General features: G+C 41.6%; 1 protein-coding gene across 1 annotated transcript in view; it reads left to right on the forward strand.

Moving 5' to 3' along the window:
• The window catches only part of LOC120042419 (E3 ubiquitin-protein ligase TRIM11-like), a gene marked incomplete at its 5' end in the record, with an annotated part of 47635 nt that extends 34471 nt beyond the window's left edge, over positions 1-13164 (forward strand). The window contains one exon of the mRNA XM_038987254.1: positions 13037-13164. Within this exon, the coding sequence (XP_038843182.1) occupies positions 13037-13164 (128 nt within the window). The remainder of the gene's footprint in view (positions 1-13036) is intronic.
• Positions 13165-14496: the final 1332 nt, after the last annotated feature.

Below are 14496 nucleotides of genomic sequence, written 5' to 3' on the forward strand. Positions count from 1 at the left end.
TATGTAGATGTTATATTATGTAAAGTAGACTAGGTTATAATGTATAGTAGTGGGTTGTTAGTGATATGTAGATGTTATATTAATATTGGCACCGTACGACACAGATACACGATGTACAATACCTCTCAAATGGACGGCAGATCATTCAAAGCTTATTGCTAATGCCAAGTGTCATACAGCAAAAATCAAAAAGATGGCGAGCGCGCTCCACAGTAAATTGTCATATTGCAAATGCACATCGAGTTAAGACCCAATGGTCAAATTTTGAACATTTGAAAAAATATATATATAACTTAACCTCACTGGTGTAGGGGGCATTATTTTTACGTCCGGATGAATAGCGTGCCCAGAGTAAACTGCCTGCTACTCAGGCCCAGAGGTTAGGATATGCATATTATCAGCAGATTTGGATAGACAACACTCTGAAGTTTCTGAAACTGTTTGAATGATGTCTGTGAGTATAACGTAACTCATTTGGCAGGCGAAAACCTGATAAAAATCCAACCAGGAAGTGGGAAATCTGAGGTTTATAGTTTTTCAAGTGATTGCCTTTCCAATATACAGTGTCTGTGGTCAGATTGCACTTCCTAAGGCTTCCACTAGATGTCAACAGTCTTTAGAACTTTGTTTCAGGCTTCTACTGTGAAGGGGGAGCGAATAGAGCTGTTTGAACCAGTGGTCTAGTTGAAAGCCTTTAGTTTAGTCACGCATGCGGCAGTTAGCACGAGTTCCGTTCCTTTTCATTTCTAAAGACAAGTCCGGTTGGAATATTATTGAAGATTTATGATAAAAACATCCTAAAGATTGATTCTATGCATCGTTTGACATGTTTCTAGAAACTGTAATATAACTTTTTGGACTTTTCGTCTAGACTTTGTGCTCGTGCCTTGTGCATTTTCGATTACTGGACTAAAAGTGCGAAAATAAAGGAGGTATTTGGACATAAATGATAGACTTTATCAAACAAAATTAACATTTGTTGTCTAACATGGAGACCTGGGAGTGCCATCAGATGAAGATCATCAAAGGTAAGTGATTAATTTTAACTCTATTTCTGACTTTTGTGACGTCTCTCCTTGGTAGGAAAATGGTTGTATGGTTTTCTGTGGCTAGGCGCTAACCTAACATAATCGCAGAAGTGTGCTTTTGCTGTGAAGCCTTTTTGAAATCTGACACAGCGGTTGCATTAAGGAGAAGTTTATCTTTAAATGTATTTTAAACACTTGTATCTTAGATCAATGTTTATGATGAGTATTTCTGTAATTTGATTTGGCTCTCTGCACTTTCACTGGATGTTTGTTTGAGACAATGAACTTCTGAACATAACGCGCCAATGTGAACTGAGATTTTTGGATATAAATATGAACTTTATTGAACAAAATATACATGTATTGTGTAACATGAAGTCCTATGAGTGCCATCTGATGAAGATCATCAAAGGTTAGTGATTAATTTATTCGCTATTTCTGACTTTTGTGAGCCCTCTCCTTGGCTGGAAAATGGCTGTATGGTTTTCTGTGACTAGGCGCTGACCTAACATAATCGCATGGTGTGCTTTCGCAGTAAAGCATTTTTGGGGGGACCAGGATGAATATGTATGAACTTTCCAATTTGTAAGTCGCTCTGGATAAGAGCGTCTGCTAAATGACTTAAATGTAAATGTAAATGTTGTAAAATCGGACACTGTGGTTGGATTTCAAGAAGTTTATCTTTAAAATGGTGTTTAATACTTCTATGTTTGAGGAATTTTAATTATGGGATTTCTGTTGTTTTGAATTTGGCGCCCTGCAATTTCACTGGCTGTTGTCGAGTACCAGAGAGGTTTAAAAAAGTGCTTTCTGGACAGTTTTTTCGAAATTCTTTCGATTCTTTTGTCAATTACACATGTATAACAACTGTACATACATACTTTTGTCATATTTTATTGTCATCTTTTTTTACTTGTCCGTATGGCATATGTCTTGTCCATTTGCAATAGGATTTCATAGGAAGTTAACTTCTTATGGCTGTGGGCAGTATTGAGAAGCTTGGATGAATAAGGTGCCCAGAGGTGCCCAGAGTAAACAGCCTTATCCTCAGACCCAGTTGCTAATATATGCATATTATTAGTACATTTGGATAGAAAACACTCTGAAGTTTCTAAAACTGTTTGAATGATGTCTGCGAGTATAACAGAACTCATATGCCAGGCAAAAACCTGAGTAAAAATCCAAACAGGAAGTGGGAAATCTGAGGTTGGTCGATTTTCAACTCAGCCCCTATCGAAAACACAGTGGGATATGGTTCACGTTGCACTTCCTAAGGCTTCCACTAGGTGTCAACCGTCTTTAGAAATTTGAACGAGGCTTCTACTGTGAAGTGGGGCCGGATGAGAGCTCTTTTAGTCAGTGGTCTGGAAGAGTCACGCGTTGGTCATGCACATTTCACATGAGAGCGACCTGCGTTCCATTGCTTTTGGAATTCTCCGGCTGAAACGTTATTGAAGATTTATGATAAAAACATCCTAAAGATTGATTCTATACTTAGATTGAAATGTTTCTACGACCTGTAATATAACCTTTTTGAACTTTTCGTCCGACGTTCAGCTGAACCTTCACGCGCGTTTGGATTTGTGTACCAAAAAAACATAAATTATGGAAATTATCGAACAAATCAAACATTTATTGTGGAACTAGGATTCATGGGAGTGCATTCTGATGAAGATCATCAAAGGTAAGTGAATATTTATAATGTTATTTCTGATTTCTGTTGACTCCAACATGGCGGATAAATAAAGAACAATTCTGAGCTCCGTTCTCAGATTATTGCATGGTTTGCTTTTTCCGTAAAGCTTTTTTGAAATCTGACACAGTGGTTGCATTAATAAGGAGAAGTATATCTATAATTCCACTTGTATTATCATCTACATTTATGATGCGTATTTCTGTAAAATTGATCTGGCTATGCAAAATCACTGGATGTTTTTGGAACTAGTGAACGTAACGCGCCAATGTAAACTCCGATTTTTTTATATAAATATGAACTTTATCAAACAACACATACATGTATTGTGTAACTAGAAGTCCTATGAGTGTCATCTGATGAAGATCATCAAAGGTTTGTGATACCTTAACGGATTCGTCTGAACACACTGCTTTTTTTTTTGAAAAAACACATTTCTTTGACCATCACCAATTGTACATTGTACGATTTCTCTAAAATTACGATAGATAAATGGCTGGTTCTTTCTTTCCTGACACCGTAGGTTCATGTACATTGACGTGGTCAAATTAGCGCTCTATTTTCGTTTTGACATTTAATCCCAGAAAAATGGCCTTAACTCAAAAAGCGTTGAGGCCTCGACGCCATCTTGTTTCTAGGCTAGCAGCCCATTAGTCCAAACCAATGCTCACCAAGTGTCGTCTTCGAAGTCTATTCCATTTAGTAGAAATGGCCATTGCGTGATTGGTGATGTTTTGTACATTTGCAACAAGATTCCATTCGCCATCTGGTGGAATTTACCGGAACAGCGAAAAAATGACCAAAATTTGAACATTTTATAAAATGGAAACCGAATGTCCGAGAGACTTTGTTCGATGACTTCCCGGAAGATCTGGCCCCGGTGCGATGGCCCGGACGTCTAGTAAGGGAGATTCTCATCGATCATACAGCAAATGCCAAAAAGTGCCCTTCATGTATGTTAAGTCAAAGTAAAAGACCACCATCATTACTTACTTGGTCATATATAATATCAGCTGTAGTTCTACAGAAGCAGAAATCAGGGACACCAAAGTTTACAAATAGTTGCTTTGACAATGTGAATGTCTGTGTGTGTGTGTGTGTCCAGTGTGTGTTTGTGTGTGTGTGTGTGTCTGTGTGTAATTAATAGGAATAAGTGTGTTTTATATCACCATACAGTATAACATATGATCATTCAACAAGTCTCAAGTTACCTTAACTTCTCCTTTTGATACCTAGAAACATCTACATTAAATTAATTAGTGAAAAGTGAGTTAACATTCTAATGTGAATGATGATGATTTCTAATATTGTGTCTGGTTTCATCCATCAGATGTCTGTGATCTCACACTCGACCTAAACACAGTAAACAGACTCCTCTCTCTGTCTGAGAAGAACAGAAAGGTGACATGTAGGAGAGAGAAGCAGCCGTATCCTGATCACCCAGAGAGATTTGAGGACTGTGAGCAGGTGCTGTGTAGAGAGGGTCTGACTGGGCGCTGTTACTGGGAGGTAGAGTGGAGTGGGAGAGGGGCTGATATAGGAGTGACATATAAAGGAATCAGCAGGAGAGGAAGGGGTGATGACTGTTGTCTTGGATACAATAACAGGTCCTGGAGTCTGTTCTGCTATGACAACAGTTACACTGCCTGGCACAATAATAAGTCTCACTATAATAGACGTCCCCTCCACCAGCTCCCACAGAGTAGGAGTGTATCTGGACTGGCCAGCCGGCACTCTGTCCTTCTATAGAGCCTCCTCTGACACACTGACACACCTGTTCACATTCACCTCCACATTCACTGAGCCTCTCCATCCAGGGTTTAGGGTTCATTATGATGAAGACTCCTCAGTGTCACTGTAAATAATATCCTGACACACACACACACACACACACACACACACACACACACACACACACACACACACACACACACACACACACACACACACACACACACACACACACACACACACACACACACACACACACACACAAACATTGGACACACTGAATAGACACATACAAACACTGGACAAATAAACACAGAACACACACACTCACTGGACACACACAATTACACACACACACACACACACACACACACACACACACACACACACACACACACACACACACACACACACACACACACACACACACACACACACACACACACACACAGGACACATACAAAAACTGGACACACACACACTGGACACACACACATTGGCCACACACACACACACAGGACACACACACAAACACACACACACACACACACAGCGGACACACACACAGGACACACACACACACACTGGACACACACACTCACACACACACACACACACACACACACACACACACACACACACACACACACAGCGGACACACACACTGACACACATACACTGGACACACACACACACTCACACACAGACACAGCGGGGACACAGCGGAGACACACACAGGGCACACACACTGTGATTTTATGATATATTTTACATTTTGTTTATTTACCACAGGAGGTTGGTGGGACCTTAATTGGGGAGGACAGGCTTGTAATGTCTGGAGGGGAATAAGTGGAATGGTATCAAACACGTGGTTTCCATGTGTTCCATTTCATTCACTCTGTTCCAGACATTATTATGAGCCGTCCTCCCCTCAGCAGCCTCCTCTGGTATGTACTGTCCTATATGTGAGAGAGCTCCAACAAGGAATTACAATGTATGTATTACTTTTAATACCTGCAAATGGCAAATAAACCACTTGAAATCCTTATGAATGTCTGCAGCCGACTAGGCTGTTGGCGTCTGACAAGAGGTGAAAATATTACAGGAATATTCTGCAAATGTTGATGAAGACGTCACTCAATCCACCCAAAACAACATGCAGTCTTTCCACAAGACTCCCATGAAGTTATAGTGTGACGTTATGAGTTGACGTTAAAGTAACATTCTCAGAACATACTGCACTTGTTTTATACTGTTTTAGATGGATCCTCTGTTTATCATCTTGTTCTATACTGTTTTAGATGGATCCTCTGTTTATCATCTTGTTTTATACTGTTTTAGATGGATCCTCTGTTTATCATCTTGTTTTATACTGTTTTAGATGGATCCTCTGTTTATCATCTTGTTTTATACTGTTTTAGATGGATCCTCTGTTTATCATCTTGTTTTATACTGTTTTAGATGTATCCTCTGTTTAAACATTTAAACTATTACAATAACACCGTTAAAATACCAATGTGATAATTTGATGAGTGTCTTTCATGTTAAATAACAAATTGTACAATTATATATGGACATACGCTCCATAGTTGTACAAGTATACAAGGATATATTGTACTTGTCATAATAAAACATACTTGAAAACAAGAAAAAGCATGTTATTTGTGAAAACAATTTCGTTATTGATTTACGTTGCCTCTGCCAGTTGTATGTTGATGTTTGTCATTAATCTTGATCTGGAGGCAGAACTGCCCGATTTCCTCTAGATATGCTGCAAAGTCATAATTGGCTGTGGAAAATAATGCTGTTTTATGGTCTTAATTTAAGGGAAGGATGAGCAGTGTGGTTGGGGTTGTGGTTAGAATTTAAATCAGATTGTATTACTTTGTGCCTGTTCCAGCTAGTGACCACTTTGCTGAACTGCCTCCAGGGCAAGATTCATGACAATAAATGCCAACCTGCCTCCCAGTCATCCCCTCCTTATCTTTACAAGGCTGCAGAACATGCAAGCTAGTGATGTGGGGGTTCTCTCATAACCCTCAGTCCCCAGGTGGGTAGATGGCAGGTTGTATAAAGAGAAGCTAGTGATGTGGGGGTTCTCTCATAACCCTCAGTCCCCAGGTGGGTAGATGGCAGGTTGTATAAAGAGAAGCTAGTGATGTGGGGGTTCTCTCATAACCCTCAGTCCCCAGGTGGGTAGATGACAGGTTGTATAAAGAGAAGCTAGTGATGTGGGGGTTCTCTCATAACCCTCAGTCCCCAGGTGGGTAGATGGCAGGTTGTATAAAGAGAAGCTAGTGATGTGGGGGTTCTCTCATAACCCTCAGTCCCCAGGTGGATAGATGGCAGGTTGTATAAAGAGAAGCTAGTGATGTGGGGGTTCTCTCATAACCCTCAGTCCCCAGGTGGGTAGATGGCAGGTTGTATAAAGAGAAGCTAGTGATGTGGGGGTTCTCTCATAACCTTCAGTCCCCAGGTGGGGGTTCTCTCATAACCCTCAGTCCCCAGGTGGGTAGATGGCAGGTTGTATAAAGAGAAGCTAGTGATGTGGGGGTTCTCTCATAACCCTCAGTCCCCAGGTGGGTAGATGGCAGGTTGAATAAAGAGAAGCTAGTGATGTGGGGGTTCTCTCATAACCCTCAGTCCCCAGGTGGGTAGATGGCAGGTTGTATAAAGAGAAGCTAGTGATGTGGGGGTTCTCTCATAACCCTCAGTCCCAGGTGGGTAGATGGCAGGTTGAATAAAGAGAAGCTAGTGATGTGGGGGTTCTCTCATAACCCTCAGTCCCCAGGTGGGTAGATGGCAGGTTATATAAAGAGAAGCTAGTGATGTGGGGGTTCTCTCATAACCCTCAGTCCCCAGGTGGGTAGATGGCAGGTTGTATAAAGAGAAAAAAATAGGCTATATAAAACAATCCATAAATGTATAATTATTCTGCAATTTACACAAAACATTAAGGACTCCTTTCTTTGAATGACAAACTGACCAGGTGAATCAGGTGAAAGCTATGATATACTATCTAGTCCACTCAGTGTATAACCTGTAGGCTCCACTGCTCAGTTAGAGTAATATCTAGTCCACTCAGTGTTTAACCTGTAGGCTACACTGCTCAGTTAGAGTAATATCTAGTCCACTCAGTGTATAACCTGTAGGCTACACAGCTCAGTTATAGTAATATCTAGTCCACTCAGTGTATAACCTGTAGACTACACTGCTCAGTTAGAGTAATATCTAGTCCACTCAGTGTATAACCTATAGACTACACTGCTCAGTTAGAGTAATATCTAGTCCACTCAGTGTATAACCTGTAGACTACACTGCTCAGTTAGAGTAATATCTAGTCCACTCAGTGTATAACCTGTAGACTACACTGCTCAGTTAGAGTAATATCTAGTCCACTCAGTATATAACGTATAGACTAAACTGCTCAGTTAGAGTAATATTTAATATCTAGTCCACTCAGTGTATAGCCTGTAGGCTACACTGCTCAGTTAGAGTAATATCTAGTCCACTCAGTGTATAACCTGTAGACTACACTGCTCAGTTAGAGTAATATCTAGTCCACTCAGTGTATAACCTGTAGACTACACTGCTCAGTTAGACTAATATCTAGTCCACTCAGTGTATAACCTATAGTCTACACTGCTCAGTTAGAGTAATATCTAGTCCACTCAGTGTATAACCTATAGGCTACACTGCTCAGTTAGAGTAATATCTAGTCCACTCAGTGTATAACCTGTAGGCTACACTGCTCAGTTAGAGTAATATCTAGTCCACTCAGTGTATAACCTGTAGGCTACACTGATCAGTTAGAGTAATATCTAGTCCACTCAGTGTATAACCTGTAGACTACACTGCTCAGTTAGAGTAATATCTAGTCCACTCAGTGTATAACCTGTAGGCTACACTGCTCAGTTAGAGTAATATCTAGTCCACTCAGTATATAACCTGTAGGCTACACTGCTCAGTTAGAGTAATATCTAGTCCACTCAGTTTATAACCTGTAGGCTACACTGCTCAGTTAGAGTAATATCTAGTCCACTCAGTGTATAACCTGTAGACTACACTGCTCAGTTAGAGTAATATCTAGTCCACTCAGTGTATAACCTGTAGACTACACTGCTCAGTTAGAGTAATATCTAGTCCACTCAGTGTATAACCTGTAGGCTACACTGCTCAGTCAGAGTAATATCTAGTCCACTCAGTGTATAACCTGTAGACTACACTGCTCAGTTAGAGTAATATCTAGTCCACTCAGTGTATAACCTGTAGACTACACTGCTCAGTTAGAGTAATATCTAGTCCACTCAGTGTATAACCTGTAGGCTACACTGCTCAGTTAGATGATGTTACAGGAGTGTCATCTGAAGAATTCTGAGAAGGTTAGTGAAAAAATTAATATATTTTGGTGGTGATAACGTTATCGCTCTTTTTGCCTTGAATCAATGCTGGGGTAATGTTTGCACATGTGGTATGCTAATATAACGATATATTGTGTTTTCGCTGTAAAACACTTAGAAAATCTGAAATATTGTCTGGATTCACAAGATCTGTGTCTTTCAATTGCTGTACGCTGTGTATTTTTAAGAAATGTTTTATGATGAGTAATTAGGTAATACACGTTGCTCTCTGTAGTTATTCTAGTCGAGTTGTGATGGTGGCTGCAATGGTAAACTATGATTTATACCTGAAATATGCACATTTTTCTAACAAAACATATGCTATACAATAAATAAGTTTTTTCTTGGTTAGTGGCTATTTATTTCTTTATTTGGTCGAATTGGTGATAGCTACTGATGGAGTGAAAAAATGGTGGAGTAAGAAAAATGGTGTCTTTTGCTAACGTGGTTAGCTAATAGATTTACATGTTGTGTCTTCCCTGTAAAACATTTTAAAAATCAGAAATGGTGGCTAGATTCACAAGAAGTGTAACTTTCATCTGGTGTCTTGGACTTGTGATTTAATGATATTTAGATGCTAGTATTTACTTGTGACGCTATGCTAGGCTATGCTAGTCAGCTTTTTTACTGGTGGGGGGTGCTCCCGGATCCGGGTTTGGGAGGAACTAGAAGTTAATTCACCTTCCCATGTTGCTTCCTATCGTATTATTGTTGTTAATCCACCTTCCCATGCTGCTTCCTTCCCCCTAGTGACCAACATCAGAATAGTATTATTGTTGTTAATCCACCTTCCCATGCTGCTTCCTTCCCCCTAGTGACCAACATCAGAATAGTATTATTGTTGTTAATCCACCTTCCCATGCTGCTTCCTTCCCCTAGTGACCAACATCAGAATAGTATTATTGTTGTTAATCCACCTTCCCATGTTGCTTCCTTCCCCCTAGTGACCAACATCAGAATAGTATTATTGTTGTTAATCCACCTTCCCATGTTGCTTCCTTCCCCCTAGTGACCAACATCAGAATAGTATTATTGTTGTTAATCCACCTTCCCATGCTGCTTCCTTCCCCCTAGTGACCAACATCAGAATAGTATTATTGTTGTTAATCCACCTTCCCATGCTGCTTCCTTCCCCCTAGTGACCAACATCAGAATAGTATTATTGTTGTTAATCCACCTTCCCATGCTGCTTCCTTCCCCCTAGTGACCAACATCAGAATAGTATTATTGTTGTTAATCCACCTTCCATGCTGCTTCCTTCCCCCTAGTGACCAACATCAGAATAGTATTATTGTTGTTAATCCACCTTCCCATGCTGCTTCCTTCCCCCTGAGTGACCAACATCAGAATAGTATTATTGTTGTTAATCCACCGTCCCAATGTTGCTTTCCTTCCCCCTAGTGACCAACATCAGAATAGTATTATTGTTGTTAATCCACCTTCCCATGCTGCTTCCTTCCCCCTAGTGACCAACATCAGAATAGTATTATTGTTGTTAATCCACCTTCCATGCCTGCTTCCTTCCCCCCTAGTGACCACATCAGAATAGTATTATTGTTTGTTTAATCCACCTTTCCCATGCTTGTGCTTCCTTCCCACTAGTGACCAACATCAGAATAGTAGTATTGTTGTTAATCCACCTTCCAGTGCTGCGTCCTTCCCCTAGTGACCAACATCAGATAGTATTATTGTGTAATCCACCTTCCCGTGCTGCTTACTCCCCTTAGTGACCAACATCAGAATAGTAGTGTAATCCACCTCCCATGCCTGCTTCCTTCCCCCTAGTGACCAACATCAGAATAGTATTATTGTTGTTAATCCACCTTCCCATGCTGCTTCCTTCCCCCTAGTGACCAACATCAGAATAGTATTATTGTTGTTAATCCACCTTCCATGCTGCTTCCTTCCCCCCTAGTGACCCAACATCAGAATAGTATTATTGTTGTTAATCCACCTTCCCATGCTGCTTCCTTCCCCCTAGTGACCAACATCAGAATAGTATTATTGTTGTTAATCCACCTTCCCATGCTGCTTCTTTCCCCCCTAGTGACCAACATCAGAATAGTATATTGTTGTTAATCCACTTCCCATGCTGCTTCCTTCCCCCCTAGTGACCAACATCAGAATAGTATTATTGTTGTTTAATCCACCTTCCCATGCTGCTTCCTTCCCCCATAGTGACCAACATCAGAATTAGTATTATTGTTGTTAATCCACCTTCCCATGCTGCTTCCTTCCCCCTAGTGACCAACATCAGAATAGTATTATTGTTGTTAATCCACCTTCCATGCTGCTTCCTTCCCCCTAGTGACCAACATCAGAATAGTATTATTGTTGTTAATCCACCTTCCCATGCTGCTTCCTTCCCCCTAGTGACCAACATCAGAATAGTATTATTGTTGTTAATCCACCTTCCCATGCTGCTTCCTTCCCCCTAGTGACCAACATCAGAATAGTATTATTGTTGTTAATCCACCTTCCCATGCTGCTTCCTTCCCCCTAGTGACCAACATCAGAATAGTATTATTGTTGTTAATCCACCTTCCCATGCTGCTTCCTTCCCCCTAGTGACCAACATCAGAATAGTATTATTGTTGTTAATCCACCTTCCCATGCTGCTTCCTTCCCCCTAGTGACCAACATCAGAATAGTATTATTGTTGTTAATCCACCTTCCCATGCTGCTTCCTTCCCCTAGTGACCACATCACAATAGTATTATTGTTGTTAATCCACCTTCCCATGCTGCTTCCTTCCCCCTAGTGACCAACATCAGAATAGTATTATTGTTGTTAATCCACCTTCCCATGCTGCTTCCTTCCCCCTAGTGACCAACATCAGAATAGTATTATTGTTGTTAATCCACCTTCCCATGCTGCTTCCTTCCCCCTAGTGACCAACATCAGAATAGTATTATTGTTGTTAATCCACCTTCCCATGCTGCTTCCTTCCCCCATAGTGACCAACATCAGAATAGTATTATTGTTGTTAATCCACCTTCCCATGCTGCTTCCTTCCCCCTAGTGACCAACATCAGAATAGTATTATTGTTGTTAATCCACCTTCCCATGCTGCTTCCTTCCCCCTAGTGACCAACATCAGAATAGTATTATTGTTGTTAATCCACCTTCCCATGCTGCTTCCTTCCCCCCTAGTGACCAACATCAGAATAGTATTATTGTTGTTAATCCACCTTCCCATGCTGCTTCCTTCCCCCTAGTGACCAACATCAGAATAGTATTATTGTTGTTAATCCACCTTCCCATGCTGCTTCCTTCCCCCTAGTGACCAACATCAGAATAGTATTATTGTTGTTAATCCACCTTCCCATGCTGCTTCCTTCCCCCTAGTGACCAACATCAGAATAGTATTATTGTTGTTAATCCACCTTCCCATGCTGCTTCCTCCCCCCTAGTGACCAACATCAGAATAGTATTATTGTTGTTAATCCACCTTCCCATGCTGCTTCCTTCCCCCTAGTGACCAACATCAGAATAGTATTATTGTTGTTAATCCACCTTCCCATGCTGCTTCCTTCCCCCTAGTGACCAACATCAGAATAGTATTATTGTTGTTAATCCACCTTCCCATGCTGCTTCCTTCCCCCTAGTGACCAACATCAGAATAGTATTATTGTTGTTAATCCACCTTCCCATGCTGCTTCCTTCCCCTAGTGACCAACATCAGAATAGTATTATTGTTGTTAATCCACCTTCCCATGCTGCTTCCTTCCCCCTAGTGACCAACATCAGAATAGTATTATTGTTGTTAATCCACCTTCCCATGCTGCTTCCTTCCCCCTAGTGACCAACATCAGAATAGTATTATTGCTGTTTCTTTGTCGATCCCTGGTATTGTTCCTTTGCATAAAATGGATTTAATTAACATCCAAAATCATTCTTTTAAATTAGTACTACCTGGCTTTCCCACAGAAAGGCTGTGGAGGTGGGTTTGTGGAAAATCATTGCCCGTGTGCCAGATGTGTTCCCCTTCCCCTGTAATACTATGTATGTCACTGCTTTCATCCATTTATTATTCTCCACATCCCCGTCCACAAAGGGAACGGGTAGATTTGGAGAGCAACAAATACCCTGCATGTGTGTGTGTGATGGTTTCCTCGACATCTGATGATTCTTCAGGTTCTGTGGCTGAACCCTCTGTTGGTTCTTCTGGCCTTTGACCTCAGCCTTCTGCTCCTGTCCTTTGGCTCGGACCTTCTTCCTCCTTCAGATGTTCTCGGGGCCCTGCTCTCCGTCCCTCCAGTCGCTCATCCATGGCTCCCACTCTGGGAGATGCTTGCAGTGGGAGAGATGATGCTAACCGGACCTCTCCTCTGCCTGCAGGGCTGTTGGTGTTACCATGGTTACCTGGAACAGACCCATCCATCGTGGTTGGTTCCATTTTCACTTGTGGACCCTGAGTTTCACCCATTCTCCAACGTTTATGGGTAGCTCATCAGGGTCTTCACCTGGGATTGGTTCTGCTGCTTTCCTAGTGTGAGAGTGGAGAAAATTTACAACAGAAGTTACTTCCTTCATGTACTCAAGAGGGTCACACTATATCTCAGTTGTGTCTATCTATAGGTCAGTCATAGGTCTCACCCCTGGGTGTTCATTGGTCGTCTTGTTAACATTTCTTAAGGTGTACACCCAATACCTTTGTTAAGGCTGCTGTGTATTTTCATGAGGACAAGAGGTAATCCCTCTACCCGTGTTATTCCTGTGGAATGGTACAGTTTGACAAGGGAGCATTTCATGTTCTTATTAGACCTCAGTAACTCTCGTTACTCCGCGGTTGATAGATGGACACAAACTTCCGGTCAACACCCATCATTTTGGCCATTTGGGTATCCACATCTCCTATGAGATGGGTCCCATTGTCTGCAGACAAACCTGAGTATAATTTTCCTAACTAGCAATTTTGCAACTGTTATTGCAACGCAGTTGGATGGTTCCACCCACCTGGTAAACCTGTCAATTATCACCAGGCAGTATCTCTTTCTTCTCGCTCTATCATGTCTATAAAATCCATAGCTATGTTGACAAAATGTCCTTTTGGAGTGGGGAACTTCCCTGGTTGCAGAGGAGTTCCCTTGTCTATATTATATAACAAACATGATAGATATAATACATGAACTGTTTTACTTGCTGATTCAAATGTCCAAACATTCTCCTCCTCCTCTATTCTCCTCCTCCTCCATTCTCCTCCTCCTCCATTCTCCTCCTCCTCCATTCTCCTCCTCCTCCATTCTCCTCTCATATCCCCCTTTTGACGAATGGCTCACTCCATGAATCAATCGGCAAATAATAAAACCATGGTTGATGGTAACAGGGCATACCAGACAAAAGATGTAGCCATAAGCCAGACCGAGGACAGAGAGCCTCTCTCCTAGCAACAAGCCAGACCGAGGACAGAGAGCCTCTCTCCTAGCAACAAGCCAGACCGAGGACAGAGAGCCTCTCTCCTAGCAACAAGCCAGACCGAGGACAGAGAGCCTCTCTCCTAGCAACAAGCCAGACCGAGGACAGAGAGCCTCTCTCCTAGCAACAAGCCAGACCGAGGACAGAGAGCCTCTCTCCTAGCAACAAGCCAGACCGAGGACAGAGAGCCTCTCTCCTAGCAACAAGCCAGACCGAGGACAGAGAG

The sequence above is a fragment of the Salvelinus namaycush genome, unplaced genomic scaffold, assembly GCF_016432855.1.
Source record: "Salvelinus namaycush isolate Seneca unplaced genomic scaffold, SaNama_1.0 Scaffold68, whole genome shotgun sequence".
Lineage (NCBI taxonomy): Eukaryota > Metazoa > Chordata > Actinopteri > Salmoniformes > Salmonidae > Salvelinus > Salvelinus namaycush.